The sequence below is a fragment of the Crinia signifera genome, chromosome 1 (genome assembly GCF_055691185.1).
Source record: "Crinia signifera chromosome 1, ASM5569118v1, whole genome shotgun sequence".
NCBI classification, from domain to species: domain Eukaryota; kingdom Metazoa; phylum Chordata; class Amphibia; order Anura; family Myobatrachidae; genus Crinia; species Crinia signifera.
This window is the reverse complement of record NC_139217.1, coordinates 479656655-479682006: the sequence shown is the minus strand read 5'-3', so window position 1 is coordinate 479682006 and position 25352 is coordinate 479656655. Positions and strand designations below refer to the sequence as shown.

General features: G+C 47.5%; 1 protein-coding gene across 2 annotated transcripts in view; it reads left to right on the top strand.

The window, feature by feature from the left end:
- LOC146024850 (talin-1) overlaps positions 1-21058 on the top strand; it is a 147129-nt gene extending 126071 nt beyond the window's left edge. For both annotated transcript variants that reach the window (XM_083155483.1, XM_083155482.1), the window contains 11 exons: positions 6433-6558; positions 6638-6754; positions 14576-14761; positions 14846-14953; positions 15043-15148; positions 18697-18821; positions 19472-19597; positions 19684-19746; positions 19823-20005; positions 20089-20214; positions 20344-21058. In XM_083155483.1, coding sequence (XP_083011609.1) covers positions 6433-6558; positions 6638-6754; positions 14576-14761; positions 14846-14953; positions 15043-15148; positions 18697-18821; positions 19472-19597; positions 19684-19746; positions 19823-20005; positions 20089-20214; positions 20344-20475 — 1398 coding nt within the window. In that variant the 3' untranslated portion in view covers positions 20476-21058. The remainder of the gene's footprint in view (positions 1-6432; positions 6559-6637; positions 6755-14575; positions 14762-14845; positions 14954-15042; positions 15149-18696; positions 18822-19471; positions 19598-19683; positions 19747-19822; positions 20006-20088; positions 20215-20343) is intronic.
- The last annotated feature ends 4294 nt before the right edge of the window (positions 21059-25352 follow it).

The following is a 25352-nucleotide window of genomic DNA, read 5'->3' as shown; positions in this document are numbered from 1 at the left end:
CAGCCAGATAGGTAGCCAGTAACAGTACAAATATAGGACCCATACAGATATGCACTATATGTACTCTAATGAGGGACATTGACATGGTGAACATATATTTACTGAGCTGTACAGCACCCAGGCAGCCATTCAGCGGCGCCACTTGGCGATTGCACCAGCCAGATATGTAGCAAGTAAAAACTGTACAGATATAGGACACTACGGGGTGACACGGGGTACATATTTGGCTAGCAGCACAGATCTTAGGCAGCCAGTAGAACAGTACAGGCTACACATAACAGCAACAGAAGAACAAAAGACATAACAGCAACAGAAGAACAAAAACAGAGCACAATTACCAGTACAATTCTTAGTACACAATACAGTTGAGATATAGGGAGGTGAGTGAGAAGAGATGCAGGTATAGATGGTACTGTAGGTGAGTGAGAGAGCATTATTTGAAATGCAAGAAGAGTGCAGTGAGAACAGGATGGAAGAGGGTACAGGATTTAGTGCAGGTCTCTACGTCCCTGCAGAAATTCGTGGGCCCCTCCGCAAAGCGTAAGTCCATGTCAGTGTTGCAGTCTGAAGACGCGCAATTTGAGGATTTTTCTGAAGCAGACCAGGACATGTCTGATTCAGACTCCAAGGATCATATGTCGCTGGCCAGGGTGGCGGCGTTGGTAAGGGCGGTTAGAGATGTACTTTACATTGCTGAACCAGGCCTTCAGCCAGAGGCACTGGTCCCTCTTTTTAAATGAAAGCTGAAGCACCTGTCTGTCTTCCCTCCTTCCCCACAGCTGGAGAAGTTATTTAGGGAGCATTGGACACATCTGAATAAAAAGTTTCTCTTAAATAGGAGTTGTTCCTCATTCTACCCATTTGCAGAGGAACTTTTCTGAAAACCAACCACCAGTCGATGCACAGGCCACTACCCTCCGTATCCTGGATGGCACATCCCTGAAGGAACCCACAGATAGATTTATGAAACTGTTCCAACTTTCTGTGTATTCAAATTCGGGAGGGGTTATACTGTACGCCCCGCAATTGCTTCAGCATGGGTCTGTTTGGCCATGTCTAGTTGGATTGATGCCTTGGCTGCTGGACTGCGATCTGGTACAAAGCGTTTGGATCTTATGTCCCTAGTGGATAATATCTGTGAAGCTAATACCTACCTCGGTGAGACTGCTCTGGATGCTGTCCCGGTTCCCTTACATCAGTTGGGCACAGGATTCTATGGTCCCGAAGCCAGACGGAAAGTTCTGTCCTATTCTAAACCAACACACCCTCAACAGGTTCATCTGCATTCCGTGATTTCAGATGGAGTCTCTTCAGTCCATTCTCCAATCCCTCCGAAAGGGCGACTATATGGCATAATTTGATGTCCAGGATGCATACTTACATATTGCCATTCAGGAGGACCATCAAAAATTCCTCAGGTTCAGAGAGATAATTTCTAGTTCAGAGCTTTGACCTCGTGTGTTAACAAAGGTGATGTGTGTGATGACAGCTCACCTGCGGCTGCAGGAAGTCCGCATCCTCACTCCAGGCCACTCCAATTGGAGTCTCCACAGATCGCAGATGATCATGCTATTCAGGATCACACACCTGTCACTTCTTTGGTCTCTCCAGTCATCCAATCTGTACAAAGGTCCGCCCTTCCTCATCCTGGATTGGGTCATAGATACGACCAACGCCAGTCTCCGAGGTTGGGGTGCTGTAGTCGAGGACTCTCAATTAAGCGTCGTTGGACTCCTCAGGAGAAACGCTTTTCCATAATTGTGCTGGAGCTCCGAGCAGTCTTTTGGACTCTTGTCAGGCGGGACCCTACATCCAGTGTCGGCTGGTAAAAATCCAACCCAGCAACACCATGGCGGTGGCTTGCATAAACTACCAGGGGGGCACCCGCAGCAGTGTGGCCATGCTCGAGGTGACGAAAATTCTTCTTTGGGCAAAGAAGCAACTACGGCCCTCTTCGCTGTTTACATACCAGGTCCAGCCGGCAGGATGTCTACTCGGGGGGAGTGGGCTCAACATCCCGAGGTGTTTCATCTCTTGATTCGTTGCTGAGGACTCCCCCAAATAGATCTGTTTGTGTCACATCACAACTGCAAACTCCCTTGCTATGGAGCTTTTCTCATCGACACCCTTTCAGTTCCCTGGAACTTTTCAATGGTGTACTGCGTGTGGAAAGAGTTAGGGCAATTCTCATCACTCCAAGTTGGCCTAAACTTCCTTAGTATGCAGACCTGCTCAGCCTGTCGATTGCGCCGTCGTGGCAGCTTCCTCTGAGACCGGAACTCCTCACTCAAAGCTGCATCCGCCTGGCCTCTTTAAAAGTTCAAGTTTTAGTCCCTCTCTGTGTTTTAACAAAGGCGAGTAACCCGGTCTACTGACGTTCACACTTTTTTTGCAGGGGGTTCTGCCACCCTTTGTTACACCAGTTCATCCATGGGAATTGACGTTGGTTCTCAAGGTGTTGTTTAAGGCTCTGTTTGAGCCCTTGACTGAGGCTGCTGTTCCTTGGCTAATGTGGAAGGTAGTGTTTCTATTGGCTATTGCTTGCACATGTCACATCTCTGATTTGGGAGTATTGTCCCATAAGGTTCCTTATTTCATTTTTCATCCTGCTGTTCTGCGATTGCCCGCTGGACTTATGACCGCTCTGGGAGTCCGGTTCCCACATCAATCAAGGCTCACTCTACAGCCATTGGACCTTCATGGGCTCTCCGTCGGGGAGCTTCGGCAGAGCAGTTGTGTCGGGCAGCTACGTGGTCCTCCGCAAATACCTACATTACATTTTACAGTTTTGGCACCTTCGCCTCTGCTGATGCGGCTTATGGGCACTGTGTTCTCAGTGCAGTTCGGGAGTTTTCCCGCCCATAATGGGACTACTTTGGGACATATAAATGTTCCCAGTGTAACACCATTGGCTGACGGAATAAAACAAGATTTTTGTCTTACCTGTAAAACCCGTTTTCTGGAGCCATGATGGTACACTGGGCGCTCGCCCTATGCTCCTCTCGGCTGGTTCTTCTGCCGTGGTCGATGCTTCTCAGATTCTGTGTGTATGGGTTCTTGCTTCTTCTTTCCTTTCTTGGCTTGTAAAGTAAATAACTGGAGACTGGTCTGAGGTAGGCTGGGTATGGGGAGGAGGAGCTTCTCCCCTGCACAAAAGTTAACTCTTTGGTGCCCGGTCTGAGACCAAAAGGATACCCAAAAGTGTACCATAAAAACGGATTTTACAGGTAAGACAAAATTCCTGTTTATCCCAAAGATCACTAAACCTGTCCTGTTACTGGGGATTTATCCCTGAGATCTCTAAACCTGTTCTGTTACTGGGGATGTATCCCAGAGAACGCTTAACCTGTTCTGTTACTGGGGATGTATCCCAGAGAACGCTAAACCACTGGGGATGTATCCCAGAGAATGCTAAACCTGTCCTGTTACTGGGGATTTATACCTGAGATCGCTAAACCTGTCCTGTTGCTGGGGATTTACCCAAGCCATTCCTAAACCTGTCCTGTTACTGGGGATGTATCCCAGAGAATGCTAAACCTGTCCTATTACTGGGGATGTATCCCAGAGAACGCTAAACTTGTCCTATTACTGGGGATGTATCCCAGAGAACGCTAAACCTGTCCTGTTACTGGGGATGTATCCCAGAGAACGCTAAACCTGTCCTGTTACTGGGGATGTATCCCAGAGAACGCTAAACCTGTTCTGTTACTGGAGATGTATCCCAGAGAACGCTAAACCTGTCCTGTTACTGGGGATGTATCCCAGAGAACGCTAAACCTGTCCTGTTACTGGGGATGTATCCCAGAGAACGCTAAACCTGTCCTGTTACTGGGGATGTATCCCAGAGAACGCTAAACCTGTACTGTTACTGGGGATGTATGCCAGAGAACGCTAAACCTGTTCTGTTACTGGGGATGTATCCCAGAGAACGCTAAACCTGTCCTGTTACTGGGGATGTATCCCAGAGAACGCTAAACCTGTCCTGTTACTGGGGATGTATCCCAGAGAACGCTAAACCTGTCCTGTTACTGGGGATGTATCCCAGAGAACGCTAAACCTGTCCTGTTACTGGGGATGTATCCCAGAGAACGCTAAACCTGTCCTGTTACTGGGGATGTATCCCAGAGAACGCTAAACCTGTCCTGTTACTGGGGATGTATCCCAGAGAACGCTAAACCTGTCCTGTTACTGGGGATGTATCCCAGAGAACGCTAAACCTGTCCTGTTACTGGGGATGTATCCCAGAGAACGCTAAACCTGTCCTGTTACTGGGGATGTATCCCAGAGAACGCTAAACCTGTTCTGTTACTGGTGATGTATCGCAGAGAACGCTAAACCTTTCCTGTTACTGGGGATGTATCCCAGAGAACGCTAAACCTGTCCTGTTACTGGGGATGTATCCCAGAGAACGCTAAACCTGTCCTGTTACTGGGGATGTATCCCAGAGAACGCTAAACCTGTCCTGTTACTGGGGATGTATGCCAGAGAACGCTAAACCTGTTCTGTTACTGGGGATGTATGCCAGAGAACGCTAAACCTGTCCTGTTACTGGGGATGTATGCCAGAGAACGCTAAACCTGTCCTGTTACTGGGGATGTATGCCAGAGAACGCTAAACCTGTCCTGTTACTGGGGATGTATGCCAGAGAACGCTAAACCTGTTCTGTTACTGGGGATGTATGCCAGAGAACGCTAAACCTGTCCTGTTACTGGGGATGCATCCCAGAGATTGCTAAACCTGTCCTATTATTACTGGGGATTTATTCCTGAGCCTTTGCTGTTACTGGGAAATTATCCCAGCTATCCATGAGCCTGTGTTGTTACTGGGGATTTATCACAGAGATCACCAAACCTGTCCTGTTATTTATATGGCTGTATTCCAGAGAGCGCTAAACCTGTCCTGTTCCTGGGTATTTAGCCCAGACATCCCTAAACCTGTCGTGTTACTGGGGATTTATCCCAGATATCCCTAAATCTGTGCGGTTACTGGAGAGGGATACGGTCATATTGTCGACCTGAATTAGGTCGACAGGCAACAAGGTCGACAGGGTTCTAGGTCACCATGAAGGTCGACAGGTGTCTAGGTCGACATGGTTTTAGGTCGACATGGGTTTTTTCACTGTTTTTTGTGCCGACAGGCGGTATTTCATGCTCTACTATCCACTAGGGCGTGGTGGGAGAATAAAATAGTGTGCCGAGCGCAGCGAGGCCACGTGCCCAAAGCTTCGTGAGCGAAGCGAGGGGCTGCGGTTGACTTCCAACTGTGTCCATGTCGACATTCGGGTCAAAAAACAGTGAGAAAACCCATGTTGAGCTAACCTATGTCGACATAAACTCATGTCGACCTTGCCCCATGTCGACCTAGGACCCTGACGACCTTGCTGCCTGTCGACCCAACGGTGTCGACATAATGACTGTCGACCTAAGTCTGGTCGACAATACGATCCACACCCACTGGGATTGTATCCCAGAGATTGCTAAACCTGTTTTTGTAACTGGGGATTTATCCCAGATATCCCTAAACCTGTCCTGTTGTTGAGGATGTTTTCCCAGAGATCACTAAACCTGTCCTATTATTACTGGGGATTTATCCCTGAGATCCCTGAGCCTGTGCTGTTACTGGGGATTTATCCCAGAGATTCATGAGCCTGTCCTGTTACTTGGGAATTATACCAGAGGATTCTAAACCTGTCCTGTTACTGGGGATTTATCACCGAGATCACTAAACCTGTCCTGTTATTACTGGGGATTTATCCTAGAGATAGCTAAACCTGTCCTTTTACTTGGGATTTATCCCAGAGATCCATGAGCCTGTCCTGTTTCTGAGGATTTATCCCAGAGATCGCTAAAAACCTGTCCTGTTATTACTGGGGCTGTATCCCAGAGATCGCTAATCCTGTCCTGTTATTACTGGGGCTGTATCCCAGAGATCTCTAATCCTGTCCTCTTATTACTGGGGATTTTTCCCAGAGATTGCTAATCCTGTCCTGTTATTACTGGGGATTTATCACAGAGATTGCTAATCCTGTCCTGTTACTGGGGATCCTGTATATAGTGATCTATTCAGGTACAATAGACATTTATTTGACATAAAATTACATATAATTTGCTGTATGTGATATTACGTTGTAGTGGGGGACTTGTTTTCTCACATCATAGAATTTTCCGGAATGTAACACGCATTCCATGTTGTCCATGTTTGCACAATGACGTTGCACAGTACATGTATTTGCATAGTCTGCAGTGGTGGTTGTACAGCCACTGGGATCATACGTGGTATCAGCTTAAAACCACTTAATATAATCTTCCCCCATATTACAATAATCATTGGTATGCCGTTTGATTTGATATAATCTGTAGTTTTAGGTCATTGTATATGGTATGTTGTCTGTGCATCTGACACTTTCTGACGTGTTTTTGTCCCTGTACCCAGGTGGTGCTCATTAATGCAGTGAAGGATGTGGCCAAGGCCCTGGGCGATCTCATCAGTGCCACCAAAGCCGCGGCCGGGAAGTCCAGCGATGACCCATCAGTATATCAGCTCAAAAACTCAGCCAAGGTTAGGAGATCAGGAGCAGGGTTATCCTGCAGTAACAGATTGTGATGGTTCTAGAGGTAACTTCATCTATGGCTTCTAGGTTATGGTGACCAATGTGACCTCTCTCCTGAAAACCGTGAAAGCTGTAGAAGATGAAGCCACTAAGGGAACCCGAGCTTTGGAGGCCACCATAGAACACATACGACAGGAGCTTGCAGTGAGTCGCGTTCTGAGTGTGACTTATGTGTTCTACTTGTCTCCTCTATGTCACCTCTCTCCCAGCTGTCTGCTCTGGTTTCTCTTCTTAACCTCTGGTTCTTCTACTCATATTTAATCGCTGTCTTATCTAATTCCACTTATATGTTCTCTTACCTCAAATCTCACCCCTGTCCCCACATGTTCCTCTCTTACCTCATATGTCACCCCTGTCCCCTCATGTTCCTCATATCTCATCCCTGTCCCCACATGTTCCTCTTACCTCATATCTCACCCCTGTCCCCACATGTTCCTCTTACCTCATATCTCATCCCTGTCCCCACATGTTCCTCTTACCTCATATCTCACCCCTGTCCCCACATGTTCCTCTCTTACCTCATATGTCACCCCTGTCCCCTCATGTTCCTCATATCTCATCCCTGTCCCCACATGTTCCTCTTACCTCATATCTCACCCCTGTCCCCACATGTTCCTCTTACCTCATATCTCATCCCTGTCCCCACATGTTCCTCTTACCTCATATCTCATCCCTGTCCCCACATGTTCCTCTTACCTCATATCTCACCCCCGTCCCCTCATGTTCCTCATATCTCATCCCTGTCCCCTCATGTTCCTCTTACCTCATATCTCACCCCCGTCCCCTCATGTTCCTCTTACCTCATATCTCACCCCTGTCCCCACATGTTCCTCTTACCTCATATCTCATCCCTGTCCCCACATGTTCCTCTTACCTCATATCTCATCCCTGTCCCCACATGTTCCTCTTACCTCATATCTCACCCCTGTCCCCACATGTTCCTCTTACCTCATATCTCACCCCTGTCCCCTCATGTTCCTCTTACCTCATATCTCATCCCTGTCCCCTCATGTTCCTCTTACCTCATATCTCACCCCTGTCCCCTCATGTTTCTCTTACCTCATATCTCACCCCTGTCCCCACATGTTCCTCTCTTACCTCATATGTCATCCCTGTCCCCTCATGTTCCTCTTACCTCATATCTCACCCCTGTCCCCACACGTTCCTCTCTTACCTTATATGTCATCCCTGTCCCCTCATGTTCCTCTTACCTCATATGTCACCCCCGTCCCCTCATGTTCCTCTTACCTCATATGTCATCCCTGTCCCCACATGTTCCTCTTACCTCATATGTCACCCCTGTCCCCTCATGTTTCTCTTACCTCATATCTCACCCCTGTCCCCACATGTTCCTCTCTTACCTCATATGTCATCCCTGTCCCCACATATTCTTCTTACCTCATATATCACCCCTGTCCCCACATGTTCCTCTCTTACCTCATATGTCATCCCTGTCCCCACATATTCTTCTTACCTCATATCTCACCCCTGTCCCATCATGTTCCTCTTACCTCATATCTAACCCCTGTGCCTTCATGTTCCTCTTACCTCATATCTCACCCCTGTGCCCACATATTACTCTTACCTCATAGCTCACCCCTTTCCCCTCATGTTCCTCTTACCTCATATCTCACCCCTGTCCCCTCATGTTCCTCATATCTCATCCCTGTCCCCACATGTTCCTCTTACCTCATATCTCACCCCTGTCCCCACATGTTCCTCTTACCTCATATCTCATCCCTGTCCCCACATGTTCCTCTTACCTCATATCTCATCCCTGTCCCCACATGTTCCTCTTACCTCATATCTCACCCCTGTCCCCTCATGTTCCTCTTACCTCATATCTCATCCCTGTCCCCTCATGTTCCTCTTACCTCATATCTCACCCCTGTCCCCTCATGTTTCTCTTACCTCATATCTCACCCCTGTCCCCACATGTTCCTCTCTTACCTCATATGTCATCCCTGTCCCCTCATGTTCCTCTTACCTCATATCTCACCCCTGTCCCCACACGTTCCTCTCTTACCTCATATGTCATCCCTGTCCCCTCATGTTCCTCTTACCTCATATGTCACCCCCGTCCCCTCATGTTCCTCTTACCTCATATGTCATCCCTGTCCCCACATGTTCCTCTTACCTCATATGTCACCCCTGTCCCCTCATGTTTCTCTCTTACCTCATATGTCATCCCTGTCCCCACATATTCTTCTTACCTCATATATCACCCCTGTCCCCACATGTTCCTCTCTTACCTCATATGTCATCCCTGTCCCCACATATTCTTCTTACCTCATATCTCACCCCTGTCCCATCATGTTCCTCTTACCTCATATCTAACCCCTGTGCCTTCATGTTCCTCTTACCTCATATCTCACCCCTGTGCCCACATATTACTCTTACCTCATAGCTCACCCCTTTCCCCTCATGTTCCTCTTACCTCATATCTCACCCCTGTCCCCACATGTTCCTCTTACCTCATATCTCACCCCTGTCCCCACAGGTTCCTCTTACCTCATATGTCATCCCTGTCCCCACATGTTCCTCTTACCTCATATATCACCCCTGTCCCCTCATGTTCCTCTTACCTCATATCTCACCCCTGTCCCCACAGGTTCCTCTCTTACCTCATATCTCACCCCTGTCCCCACATGTTCCTCTTACCTCATATGTCATCCCTGTCCCCACATGTTCCTCTCTTACCTCATAGCTCACCCCTGTCCCCTCATGTTCCTCTTACCTCATATGTCATCCCTGTCCCCACATGTTCCTCTTACCTCATATGTCATCCCTGTCCCCACATGTTCCTCTTACCTCATATCTCACCCCTGTCCCCTCATGTTCCTATTACCTCATATGTCACCCCTGTCCCCACATGTTCCTCTTACCTCATATGTCATCCCTGTCCCCACATGTTCCTCTCTTACCTCATAGCTCACCCCTGTCCCCTCATGTTCCTCTTACCTCATATGTCATCCCTGTCCCCACATGTTCCTCTTACCTCATATCTCACCCCTGTCCCCACATGTTCCTCTTACCTCATATCTCACCCCTGTCCCCTCATGTTCCTCTTACCTCATATGTCACCCCTGTCCCCACATGTTCCTCTTACCTCATATCTCACCCCTGTCCCCACATGTTCCTCTTACCTCATATCTCACCCCTGTCCCCTCATGTTTCTCTTACCTCATATATCACCCCTGTCCCCACATGTTCCTCTCTTACCTCATATGTCATCCCTGTCCCCACATGTTCCTCTTACCTCATATGTCATCCCTGTCCCCACATGTTCCTCTTACCTCATATCTCACCCCTGTCCCCTCATGTTCCTCTTACCTCATATCTCACCCCTGTCCCCTCATGTTTCTCTTACCTCATATCTCACCCCTGTCCCCACATGTTCCTCTTACCTCATATGTCACCCCTGTCCCCTCATGTTCCTCTTACCTCATATGTCACCCCTGTCCCCACATGTTCCTCTTACCTCATATCTCACCCCTGTCCCCTCATGTTTCTCTTACCTCATATCTCACCCCTGTCCCCACATGTTCCTCTCTTACCTCATATCTCACCCCTGTCCCCACATGTTCCTCTTACCTCATATCTCACCCCTGTCCCCACATGTTCCTCTCTTACCTCCTATCTCACCCCTGTCCCCACATGTTCCTCTTACCTCATATATCACCCCTGTCCCCTTATGTTCCTATTACCTCATATCTCACCCCTGTCCCCACATGTTCCTCTTACCTCATATATCACCCCTGTCCCCTTATGTTCCTATTACCTCATATGTCACCTCTATCCCCACATGTTCCTCTTACCTCATATGTCACCCCTGTCCCCACATGTTCCTCTGTTAGCTTATATCTCACCCCTGTCCCCTCATGTTCCTCACTTACCTCATCTCTCACCCCTGTCCCCTCATGTTCCTATTACCTCATCTCTCACCCCTGTCCCTTCATGTTCCTCTTACCTCATATGTCACCCCTGTCCCCTCATGTTCCTCTTACCTCATATGTCACCCCTGTCCCCACATGTTCCTCTTACCTCATATCTCACCCCTGTCCCCTCATGTTTCTCTTACCTCATATCTCACCCCTGTCCCCACATGTTCCTCTTACCTCATATGTCACCCCTGTCCCCTCATGTTCCTCTTACCTCATATGTCACCCCTGTCCCCACATGTTCCTCTTACCTCATATCTCACCCCTGTCCCCTCATGTTTCTCTTACCTCATATCTCACCCCTGTCCCCACATGTTCCTCTCTTACCTCATATGTCATCCCTGTCCCCACATGTTCCTCTTACCTCATATGTCATCCCTGTCCCCACTTGTTTCTATTACCTCATATCTCACCCCTGTCCCCACATGTTCCTCTTACCTCATATCTCACCCCTGTCCCCTCATGTTTCTCTTACCTCATATCTCACCCCTGTCCCCACATGTTCCTCTTACCTCATATCTCACCCCTGTCCCCACATGTTCCTCTTACCTCATATCTAACCCCTGTGCCTTCATGTTCCTCTTACCTCATATCTCACCCCTGTCCCCTCATGTTTCTCTTACCTCATATCTCACCCCTGTCCCCTCATGTTTCTCTTACCTCATATCTAACCCCTGTCCCCACATGTTCCTCTTACCTCATATCTCACCCCTGTCCCCTCATGTTTCTCTTACCTCATATCTCACCCCTGTCCCCTCATGTTTCTCTTACCTCATATCTCACCCCTGTCCCCACATGTTCCTCTTACCTCATATCTCACCCCTGTCCCCACATGTTCCTCTTACCTCATAGCTCACCACTGTCCCCTTCATGTTCCTCTTACCTCATATCTCACCCCTTTCCCCTAATGTTCCTCTTACCTCATAGCTCACCCCTGTCCCCTCATGTTCCTCTTACCTCATATCTCACCCCTGTCCCCACATGTTCCTCTTACCTCATATCTCACCCCTGTCCCCTTCATGTTCCTCTTACCTCATATCTCACCACTGTCCCCTTCATGTTCCTCTTACCTCATATATCACCCCTGTCCCCTAATGTTCCTCTTAGCTCACCCCTGTCCCCTCATGTTCCTCTTACCTCATAGCTCACCCCTGTCCCCACATGTTCCTCTTACCTCATAGCTCACCTCTGTCCCCTCATGTTCCTCTTACCTCATAGCTCACCCCTGTCCCCACATGTTCCTCTTACCTCATAGCTCACCCCTGTCCCCTCATGTTCCTCTTACCTCATAGCTCACCCCTGTCCCCTCATGTTCCTCTTACCTCATATCTCACCCCTGTCCCCTCATGTTCCTCTCTTACCTCATATCTCACCCCTGTCCCCTCATGTTCCTCTCTTACCTCATATCTAACCCCTGTCCCCTCATGTTCCTCTTACCTCATATCTCACCCCTGTCCCCACATGTTCCTCTTACCTCATATCTCACCCCTGTCTCCACATGTTCCTCTTACCTCATATCTCACCCCTGTCCCCACATGTTCCTCTTACCTCATATCTCACCCCTGTCCCCTTATGTTCCTCTTTTACCCCATATCTCACCCCTGTCCCCACATGTTCCTCTCTTACCTCATAGCTCACCCCTGTCCCCTCATGTTCTTCTTACCTCATAGCTCACCCCTGTCCCCTCATGTTCCTCTTACCTCATAGCTCACCCCTGTCCCCTCATGTTCCTCTTACCTCATAGCTCACCCCTGTCCCCACATGTTCCTCTTACCTCATAGCTCACCCCTGTCCCCACATGTTCTTCTTACCTCATAGCTCACCCCTGTCCCCTCATGTTCCTCTTACCTCATATCTCACCCCTGTCCCATCATGTTCCTCTGTTAGCTTATATCTCACCCCTGTCCCCACATGTTCCTCTTACCTCATATCTCACCCCTGCCCCACATGTTCCTCTTACCTCATATCTCACCCCTGCCCCACATGTTCCTCTTACCTCATATCTCACCCCTGTCCCCTCATGTTTCCCTTACCTCATATCTCACCCCTGTCCCCTCATGTTCCTCTTACCTCATAGCTCACCCCTGTCCCCTCATGTTCCTCTTACCTCATAGCTCACCCCTGTCCCCTCATGTTTCTCTTACCTCATATCTCACCCCTGTCCCCACATGTTCCTCTTACCTCAAATCTCACCCCTGTCCCCACATGTTCCTCTTACCTCATATCTCACCCCTGTCCCCACATGTTCCTCTTACCTCATATCTCACCCCTGTCCCCACATGTTCCTCTCTTACCTCCTATCTCACCCCTGTCCCCACATGTTCCTCTTACCTCATATATCACCCCTGTCCCCTTATGTTCCTATTACCTCATATCTCACCCCTGTCCCCACATGTTCCTATTACCTCATATCTCACCCCTGTCCCCACATGTTCCTATTACCTCATATGTCACCTCTATCCCCACATGTTCCTCTTACCTCATATGTCACCCCTGTCCCCACATGTTCCTCTGTTAGCTTATATCTCACCCCTGTCCCCTCATGTTCCTCACTTACCTCATCTCTCACCCCTTTCCCCTCATGTTCCTATTACCTCATCTCTCACCCCTGTCCCTTCATGAGGGGACAGGGGTGACATATGAGGTAAGAGGAACATGAGGGGACAGGGGTTAGATATGAGGTACTAGGAACATGATGGGACAGGGGTGAGAGATGAGGTAATAGGAAAATGAGGGGACAGGGGTAAGATATGAGGTAAGTGAGGAACATGAGGGGACAGGGGTGAGATATAAGCTAACAGAGGAACATGTGGGGACAGGGGTGAGATGAGGTAAGAGGAACATGAGGGGACAGGGGTGAGATGAGGTAAGAGGAACATGAGGGGACAGGGGTGAGATATGAGGTAAGAGGAACATGAAGGGACAGGGGTGAGATATGAGGTAAGAGGAACATGATGGGACAGGGGTGAGATATGAGGTAAGAGGAACATGATGGGACAGGTAAGATGAGGTAAGAGAGGAACATGATGGGACATGGGTAAATTATGAGGTAAGAGAGGAACGTGAGGGGACAGGGGTAAGAGGAACATGTGGGGACAGGGGTGAGATATGAGGTAAGAGGAACATGAAGGGGACAGTGGTGACATATGAGGTAAGAGAGGAACATGAAGGGACAGGGGTGAGATATGAGCAGTTACCTCATATCTCACCCCTGTCCCCTCATGTTCCTCACTTACCTCATATCTCACCCCTGTCCCCTCATGTTCCTCATTTACCTCATATCTTACTCCTGTCCCCTAATGTTCCTCTTACCTCATATCTCACTCCTGTCCCCTCATGTTACTCACTTACCTCATATCTCACCCCTGTCCCCTCATGTTCCTCATTTACCTCATATCTCACCCCTGTCCCCTCATGTTCCTCATTTACCTCATATCTCACCCCTGTCCCCTCATGTTCCTCATTTACCTCATATCTTACTCCTGTCCCCTAATGTTCCTCTTACCTCATATCTCACCCCTGTCCCCTCATGTTCCTCACTTACCTCATATCTCACCCCTGTCCCCTCATGTTCCTCATTTACCTCATATCTCACCCCTGTCCCCTCATGTTCCTCATTTACCTCATATCTTACTCCTGTCCCCTAATGTTCCTCTTACCTCATATGTCATCCCTGTCCCCTCATGTTCCTCACTTACCTCATATCTCACCCCTGTCCCCTCATGTTCCTCATTTACCTCATATCTCACCCCTGTCCCCTCATGTTCCTCATTTACCTCATATCTTACTCCTGTCCCCTCATGTTCCTCATTTACCTCATATCTTACCCATGTCCCCTCATGTTCCTCACTTACCTCATATCTCACTCCTGTCCCCTCATGTTCCTCTTACCTCATATCTTACTCCTGTCCCCTAATGTTCCTCTTACCTCATACCTCACCCCTGTGCCCTCATAATACTCTCGACCTCAGATGTCACCTTTGTCTCCCCTTTATATTTTCATTATTTAATGTATTTGTCCCAGGTATTCTCTTCTCCTGAGCCTCCACCAAAGACATCCACCCCAGAGGATTTTATTCGCATGACAAAAGGCATTACAATGGCAACAGCCAAGGCTGTCGCTGCAGGAAACTCATGTCGGCAGGAAGATGTAATTGCTACAGCCAACCTTAGCCGCCGCGCTATTGCAGACATGCTGCGTTCCTGCAAGGTGCAGTACTATGTCATCATAATATATAAACACCAGCCATGAGGGACAATTGTGTAATATTCCTTCTACCCTTTTCCTGTGCAGGAAGCTGCCTATCACCCTGAGGTGAACCGCGATGTCCGTATGCGTGCAATGAGATTTGGCAAAGAGTGTGCCACGGGCTACCTACAGCTACTAGACCACGTATTAGTGGTGAGTGCAAGTGTTTCTGTTCGTCCCCTTTTCTTCTCCCCATAGATATTTCCTCTCTCACTCCACCATTCTTTTCCAATGTATTGCAGATTCTTCAGAAGCCAAGTCAGGAGCAGAAACAACAGTTGTCCGGGTACTCCAAGCAAGTGGCCGGCTCAGTAACAGAGCTTATCCAGGCTGCAGAGGCAATGAAAGGTAATCTTCCAGGCAAGGGGGTGTGATAAATTACCACCAGAGAGAGGTCTAGGACATGACTGAGACTCTATGGCGATTCTGCTGTTGTACATTGCAGGGAGTTTGATCTATGTACAGGATGTGTGCAATAGGTTTCCGCATGTGAGGTGCATAGCAGAGGAGGCACAATCTGACTGGTTCCAAACTGTAATCTCTGACTAACGTTTCTGTGACGACCCGTATATAAGCAGCACTGCTCACCAGAGACGTTAGCATGTTCCTATCCTACACAAACTCTCTGGAGCTCAGCAGAGGCCACTCGAGTGGTCTATGAAAGCAGGGAGAGTATTGTCCGACTACGATCTGCTTTTGGCAAAGAAGCTCCGTCCCAAATGACTGTGTTTGAGTCGTGTGGAGAATTTCCTCTCAGGAGACGTCCTTGCAGGATGAGCGCCGAGGTAACAGAACAAACGCACCTGGATCACACCAAGACAACATTTCCGTCATGTGGCTATGGAGGTGGACATCAGGGTAATTGAGATCCATCCGCTTGATACTCCATGAATAGCTTGGTCTGGTTTCTGCGTGTACGGTGCACCTTCAGCGGACTCGAGAGCAGGAGGAAGTACAGGTGACTTGGTTCTGCAACAAGCTGGCCAGGGATGATGCCGGTCACCGAACTCTGTCTGGAAGATCATCAATGGCAATTAATCCTGGTCTTACAGTTTCATTACTGAGACCAAGTGGACCCAAGTTGGAAGTTGGCCACAGAAGATCAGACTTGCATGCAGAGTGGCCAAGCAGATGGTGTCTATTTATGTGGCTAAGATTGACCATGTAGCTACTATTCCACAGGTGTAGCAGCGTGTTGTCACTGGGGACTGGGACGGCAACCAGTGCCTGCTGCAAGTGCTGGAAGCCATTTCCAGGCCTTGTCCAAGAACTCACACGGTGCCCTCCTCCATCATGATAATGCACCTGCCCACTAGTGGTGGATTTTCTGACTCAAAAATGTTTCCAGGAGCTTGGTCATGCCCCATATTGTCCAGTCCTGGTCCCTTACACTGTGTGGGCTTCTTTGTAAGTCACCGTGGCTTCCGTGTAGACCTTCATCCAGCATGTATGAGGCATACCTACCCTAGCCTGGTCCAGCGGCGTCACCAAGTGGTCTGATCGCATGCAGCATGGCATAGATTCCTCTGGTGTTTCCTTTGTAGATCTAATACTTTGTTTTTCTGAAACCCTCATATGTCTCCTAGCTAGAGAACCCATCATTATGCTGATAACATGACCCTCTTATCGGGGATACCGTATCCCGGCGTGACGGCAACTGGGACTCAATAACTGCAGACATCTACCATTTATTATTTCGCTGACTTAGTGTTCTATGGTTTATGATCTGCTTCCACAGGCACATCCCAGCCACTTCTGAGAGAGCCAGCTCTTGACTTTAGTGGTACCGTGCATGGTGGTGCTGGTACCACTGTGGAGCACCTGGGTACTGACACCACAGTAATAAGAGGCATTTATTTGCCTCCAGTGCCATAAGTCCAGGGTCCGTGTCAGACCACTCACCGGATAGCTTTGCACCAGGTACAGCTAGCATAAGTGCCAGGGCCTAGGGGCATCCCCATTGTATTGGGTTGTAGGGCTTCTGTGGCTTTCCTGTGTTCTGCAGCTACACATCCTCATATTTCCTTTGTACAGGACTTAGAGAACAACCTGGGCCACGACTGGAGGAGAGACATGGCAAAACTTTTAGCTGCTCACTCCAAATTGCCTTGTTCCCAGAACCACCCTCCTCTGTCCCAGTCCAGAAACCTCAGAGAGAGCTTCCTGTACCAGGCTGGTCAGTAGACGGCTTTATCCAGGGGTCCGACAACCACCAGAATCCATCATTGTCATGTCCCGAGGGGCCCTAGCGCACCACAGCCGCCCTGCACCTCAGCTTGTGACCATGTAGTGTGACCCAGACAGTGTACTTATTACTCACAAGGATACTGACCAAGGAATGTCCTGGCTGCCCTTACTACTATAGGGAGATGTATGGTAGAAGCTCAGGACCTGCTGCGGCCATTCTCCCTGGCGTAATACTCAAACACAAAGTTTCCAGTTGCCTCGAAACTCTTCTACCTGGCCCACACCATGACCACAATAGCCATTTGCCCCCTGCAGCGCATCATGGTGTTGCCCAGGTGCTCAGTAGGTCTGAATCAGCCCCTTTGTGTGCCCCATGGCAGACCAAGTGCTCACTGAGAAGGGGCTTGCTGCTTACGGCTCACTCCCCAGCCTTGTTCAAAGCTTATGGTGCATGAAGGAGCTCAGGCTAATGGCTATAGATCCAACCTGGGAACTCCTCAGCAGGGGATCTTCCTGGGGCTTCTGTTAGACACCTGTCTGCAGGGACCCGAGAAACCCGTCAGCCCGTGGAGCGCTCTTTATCTTTTCATGGTGCTTGTAGGAAAATAGCCTCCACTCTGTGCACATTTCCATCATGGTCTATCAGAGATAGCAGAGGACTCCATAGCTACACTTTCTAGTGGTGAGGGGCAACAACCTCAACAGCCCGGACAGTTCTGGCAGTGGACACCAGGCTCCAGTCCCCTTTGGTCCTGATAAATGTGCTGCAAAACGATTTTACCATGGCAGCAGTTATATTGGCAAGAGAACCGGGCAGCAGGTTTCTATGGTATACAGACCACTTGTTCTGAGATTGGTTCCTTCATACAAGGACACCTGTATGCCTACATCATGATGGTATCACCGATAAACCTCCAGGTAACCTGGCCAATGATCTGGTAGAAACCACGCCGTTTCCCACTTCCATATGATCTACCTGTTACTTTGGAAGCGATGCTCCTGCAGGTACTCGCCAGGATTAAATGGTCCAGGTGACTCTGTTGCCAGCAGACTGGCCGGACGGTTTTGGTACATGGCAGAAGACTCAGCCTAGTCCTAGCGTCCAAGATCCAATCTATAAGTCAGACAGCCTTTGGTTTAGAAGATGTTGAAGCCTCAGACATCCCTATAGGGTTTGTAAAATCTACTGCTACTGTTTGACCACCTCTGGCTTCCTCTGGTCTGGACGAACAGTCAGGTTGGGGTTTAGTGCTCCCCTGTCAGCACTTTGTTTATTCTTCTGGGCAGCCTCCATACATGGTTTCTTGGTCTGGTTGCCTCCTGAGTGGAGGTAGAGTCCCTTACCTAGAAGTCTGTCCAGGTTCTGGAACCGCGGCTCTGTCCTGCAGATCTCCTCATGTCCCATGAGGACAGATCTAGAACCTTTGTGTGAGTGTGATCCTGGTCTTAGGCTGGAATCGGAATGTTGTCCTCACTCTCTGGGTGGTGGTAGGGTATTGAGGAGCTGTGTCTTTAGGGTGGGACTCTGCACAGGACAGATGACCTTTTGGTGATCACACTGTCGGCTGTTGTGGCTTTATAAAAAAAATACTGAACTTCCAGGGGAAGATTGGGGGGTATAGGGGTATATACACTGCACTTTATACCCCAGCATAATTGTGGGTCTCCATGTTACCTGAAATGATTCTCTGTTTTCTCTGTTACACTAGGTACAGAATGGGTGGACCCAGAAGACCCCACAGTTATTGCGGAGAATGAGTTGTTGGGCGCTGCAGCAGCTATAGAGGCAGCAGCCAAAAAACTAGAGCAGCTGAAACCCCGTGCCAAACCCAAGGTAAGACCACCTGTATGGTCAGCTAGACCCCCAACTCTAACAGGTCCTCTGTTTGTTACCCCTGTCCCGAACTCAAGGTAAGACCACCTGTATAGTCAGCTAGACCCCCAACCCTACTAGGTCCCGCTTATTAGTTACCCCTGTGCCAAACCCAAGGTAAGACCACTTGTATAGTCAGCTAGACCCTCAACCCTACTAGTCCCACTTATTAGTTACCCCTGTGCCAAACCCAAGGTAAGACCACCTGTACAGTCACCTAGTCCCCTAAACCTACCAGTCCCGCTCTTAGTTCACCCCCATGCCAAACTCAGGGTAAGACCACCACTACTACTTCGGTCTACAAGACCCCAACCCTACCAGTCCTACATTGTAAATTACTCCTATTCCAGTGCCAAGATGAGATGCCAGAATCTTCCCTTTGCAGAGATAACCATTACTAAGCCCTCTGCCAGTCCCATGCTGACACATCACTCAGAGAATGGTGACCGTCAACTCATCCAGTCTCGTCCTAGCTAGTAATTCCTCCTCACCAGCCGCATCTGCTGCAGGTGTATTGGAGACCAGATTGTAGAAGGATAATGGTAGGCAGCTGTTAATCCCTATTATTTGTCTGCGCATATCGCTTACCTGGTATATGTCTCTCCACACAGCAGGCCGATGAAAGCTTGAACTTTGAGGAGCAGATTTTGGAGGCGGCAAAGTCCATAGCAGCTGCTACCAGTGCCCTTGTGAAAGCTGCATCAGCTGCCCAGAGAGAGCTGGTCGCACAGGGCAAGGTGAGCACCATGGATGGGACATCTGTACCCAAGTTCTCCTCCGTTTCTCCCGTTACCCCCTCTCACCCGATCTCTCCTTCCTGCAGGTGGGAGCGATTCCAGCCAACGCTGTGGATGATGGTCAGTGGTCCCAGGGTCTAATATCAGCCGTGAGTACATCGCTTAGTCTATAGGGGAATAGAGGCGGTAACATACAGGACATATACCAGCGTTTTCTGTCCGCAGGCCCGTATGGTGGCTGCCGCAACCAGTAATTTGTGTGAAGCCGCCAATTCCGCAGTCCAGGGTCACGCCAGCGAGGAGAAGCTGATCTCATCGGCAAAGCAGGTGGCTGCCTCTACGGCTCAGCTTCTTGTAGCCTGCAAGGTGAAAGCGGACCACGATTCTGAAGCTATGAAGCGACTACAGGTCAGTGGTGGGAGGAGCGTGTCCTAGTGGTGCCACCAGTTGGACCATGCACAGAGCTTACAGTGCACTTTCTGTATCCACAGGTGGCCGGGAACGCAGTGAAAAGAGCATCCGACAACCTGGTGAAGGCTGCACAGAAAGCCGCTGCATTCCAAGATCATGACGAGACGGTGGTGGTGAAGGAGAAGATGGTAGGCGGCATTGCACAGGTGAGGTGGCCTTCTGCTGTGTGTACATGTACCACTGGTCTCTACTTGCTGCACACGCTGGGGGTGCCATGAGCCCGGCCTATCCGGCTTGTGGCAGACAGTGCAACTTATGACGCTTCTGTTCCGCAGATCATCGCCGCTCAGGAGGAGATGTTACGGAAGGAGCGTGAGCTGGAGGAAGCTCGGAAGAAGTTGGCCATGATCAGACAGCAGCAGTATAAGTTTTTGCCTTCGGAGCTACGAGAGGATTCCCAGAACTGAGCTGCGTTACTCACCACCCGCTATGCAATTAATATTATCTACCACCCCCGACTACTGAGGCTTCTCCCGCTCACTTACCTGCACATGCCCCTCAGTAGCTAATCCCGACCCCGTAACGTCTGGCATTGGGGACAAACGTCTCGCTCCCGTGTCATGTCATTCTGTCCTCGCCAAAGAGTCATTCCCACTTCAACGGTTCATATTGTACAGGTGGTGCCTTATTGCCCTGCCGCTGGCTTGTACCCGGGGCCACTTCTGGTGCCTTATTGTGCCTCCTCCCTGGATGAGTGTGAGTGTCCGAGTGTAGTGTGATTGGTCCCCCCGTTGTCTATACATTTATACTTCATGAGGAAAGTGCCTGAACGTTCGATTCCGCACACACCCATCTGTTACCTCCCTGCCAGCGACTCTGCTTTATATTATCTTCCATGAAGTCCTTTTACATTTCTATATAAAATATCTATTTTTATTTTGCATTTTGTTGATATTTTATATGCTATATGTTGGGCTGTGAGAGGTGCCGCCTGTGCCCACTTCCATGGCTCCACCAAACGTTTATAATCAATAAATATCTTCACCTGGATTGTGCTTGTGCCGCCTGTGGTTTACTGACAACCCGATACCTCTGGAAGGTGACATCACTGTCCTCTGTGTACTTTTATACCAAAGCTGCTCATCCGGAACGTACAGTGATGTAATGATGATGTGGAGACTACAGAGCGACTTCCAGAAACTGGAGGATTGGCCAGAAAAATGGAAGCTGAGATTTAATAGATAAATGGGAGGTTCTGCAAATGGGAGGTTCTGCATATAGGGACAATCTATAAATTAGATGGAGAAGGATTTGGGGGTGCTCGTTGACAGACTCCACAACAGTGATCATTGTCAGTAAGGTATTAGCAGGGCATAGAGGCGAGTGTATAAATCATTGAGGACCTTGGACTGGATCTGCTTCCAAAAATACGGGGGACAAAAGACATAAGGTAATGCCTCAGTCAGAGGACACGTTTATAGTGGTTCCCCCCAACAAGTCGGACCTGGGGAAGTGGGGTGGCTATGGAACAACAAGTCCCAGCAAGCCTCCCCCACATGCTGGTACTTGGAAAACCACAAGTGCAAGCATACGGGACATTAAACTGTGACAGTATAACTTCACTATACATACTGTACATGCACTCACATACATACATACATACATGCACTCACATAGACACATACATACATACATACATACATGCACTCACATAGACACATACGGTACATGCACCCATATAGACACCTACATGCACCCACATACATACATACATGCACTCATAGACACCTACATTCACCCACATACATACATACTCACATAGACACATACATACATACATACATACATACATGCACTCACATAGACACATACTGTACATGCACCCATATAGACACCTACATGCACCCACATACATACATACATACATACTCACATACATACATACATGCACTCATAGACACCTACATGCACACACATACATACAGTACATACATACATGCACTCACATAGACACCTACATTCACCCACATACATACATACATACTCACATAGACACATACATACATACATACATACATACATACATACATACATGCACTCATAGACACCTACATGCACCCACATACATACATCCATACATACATGCAGTCATAGACACCTACATTCACCCACATACATACTCACATAGACACATACATACATACATACATACATACATGCACTCACATAGACACATACTGTACATGCACCCATATAGACACCTACATGCACCCACATACATACATACTCACATACATACATACATACATGCACTCATAGACACCTACATGCACACACATACATACATGCACTCATAGACACCTACATTCACCCACATACATACATACATACATACATAGACACATACATACATACATACATACATACATACATGCACTCATAGACACCTACATGCACCCATATACATACATGCACCCACATACATACATCCATACATACAGTCATAGACACCTACATTCACCCACATACATACATACATACATACATACATGCACTCATAGACACCTACATGCACACACATACATACATACATACATACATACATACATGCACTCACATAGACACCTACATTCACCCACATACATACATACATACATACATACATACTCACATAGACACATACATACATACATACACTCACATAGACACCTACATGCACCCATATACATACATGCACCCACATACATACATCCATACATACATGCAGTCATAGACACCTACATTCACCCACATACATACATACATACATACATGCACTCACATAGACACCTACATGCATACATACATACATGCACTCAGACACCTACATTCACCCACATACATACATACATACATACATAGACACATACATGCACTCACATACATACATACATACATACATACTCATAGACACATACATACATACATACATGCACTCACATAGACACCTACATGCACCCATATACATACATACATACATACATACACCCACATACATACATACATACATACATGCACTCACATAGACACCTACATGCACCCATATACATACATGCACCCACATACATACATACATACATACATGCACTCATAGACACCTACATTCACCCACATACATACATACTCACATAGACACATACATACATGCACTCACATAGACACCTACATGCACCCACATACATACATACATACATACATACATACATACATGCACTCATAGACACCTACATTCACCCACATACATACATACATACATACATACATACATGCACTCATAGACACCTACATGCACCTACATACATACCTACATGCACACACATACATACATACATACATACATACATACATGCACTCACTCACATAGACACCTACATGTACCCATATACATACATGCACCCACATACATACATACATACATACATACATGTATGTATGTGAATGTAGGTTTCTATGAGTGCATGTATGTATGTATATGGGTGCATGTAGGTGTCTATGTGAGTGCATGTATGTATGTATGTGGGTGAATGTAGGTGTCTATGACTGCATGTATGTATGTATATACATACATGCAGTCATAGACACCTACATTCACCCACATACATACATACATACATGCACTCATAGACACCTACATGCACCCACTTACATACCTACATGCACACACATACATACACACATACATACATGCACTCACTCACATAGACACCTACATGTACCCATATACATACATGCACCCACTTACATACATGTATGTATGTATGTATGTGAATGTAGGTTTCTATGAGTGCATGTATGTATGTATATGGGTGCATGTAGGTGTCTATGTGAGTGCATGTATGTATGTATGTATGTGGGTGAATGTAGGTGTCTATGACTGCATGTATGTATGTATATACATACATGCAGTCATAGACACCTACATTCACCCACATACATACATACATACATACATACATGCACTCACATAGACACCTACATGCACCCATATACATACATGCACATACATACATCCATACATACATGCAGTCATAGACACCTACATTCACCCACATACATCCATACATACATGCACTCACATAGACACCTACATGCACCCATATACATACATGCACAAACATACATACATACATACATGCACTCATAGACACCCACATATATACATACATACATACATACATACATACATGGACTCATAGACACCTACATTCACCCACATACATACATACATACATACTCACATAGACACATACATGCACTCACATACATACTCACATAGACACATACATACATACATGCACTCACATAGACACCTACATGCACCCATATACATACATACATGCACCCACATACATACATGCACCCACATACATACATACATACATGCACTCACATAGACACCTACATGCACCCATATACATACATACATGCACCCACATACATACATACATACATACATACATGCACTCATAGACACCTACATTCACCCACATACATACATACATACATACATGCACTCACATAGACACCTACATGCACCCATATACATACATCCACATACATCCACATACATACATACATACATACATGCACTCATACACATACATACATGCACTCATAGACACCTACATGCACTCATAGACACCTACATGCACATACATACATACATGCACTCACATAGACACCTACATGCACCCATATACATACATGCACCCACATACATACATACATCCATACATACATGCAGTCATAGACACCTACATTCACCCACATACATACATGCACTCACATAGACACCTACATGCACCCATATACATACATGCACCCACATACATACATACCCACATACATACATACATACATACATACATACATGCACTCACATAGACACCTACATGCACATACATACATACATACATGGACTCATAGACACCTACATTCACATACATACATACTCACATAGACACATACATGCACTCACATACATACATACATACATACTCACATAGACACATACATACATACATACATGCACTCACATAGACACCTACATGCACCCATATACATACATACATGCACCCACATACATACATACATACATACATACATACATACATGCAGTCATAGACACCTACATTCTCCCACATACATACATACATAAATACATACATACATGCACTCACATAGACACCTACATGCACCCATATACATACATGCACCCACATACATACATACATACATACATACATACATACATACATGCACTCATAGACACCTACATTCACCCACAAACATACATACATACTCA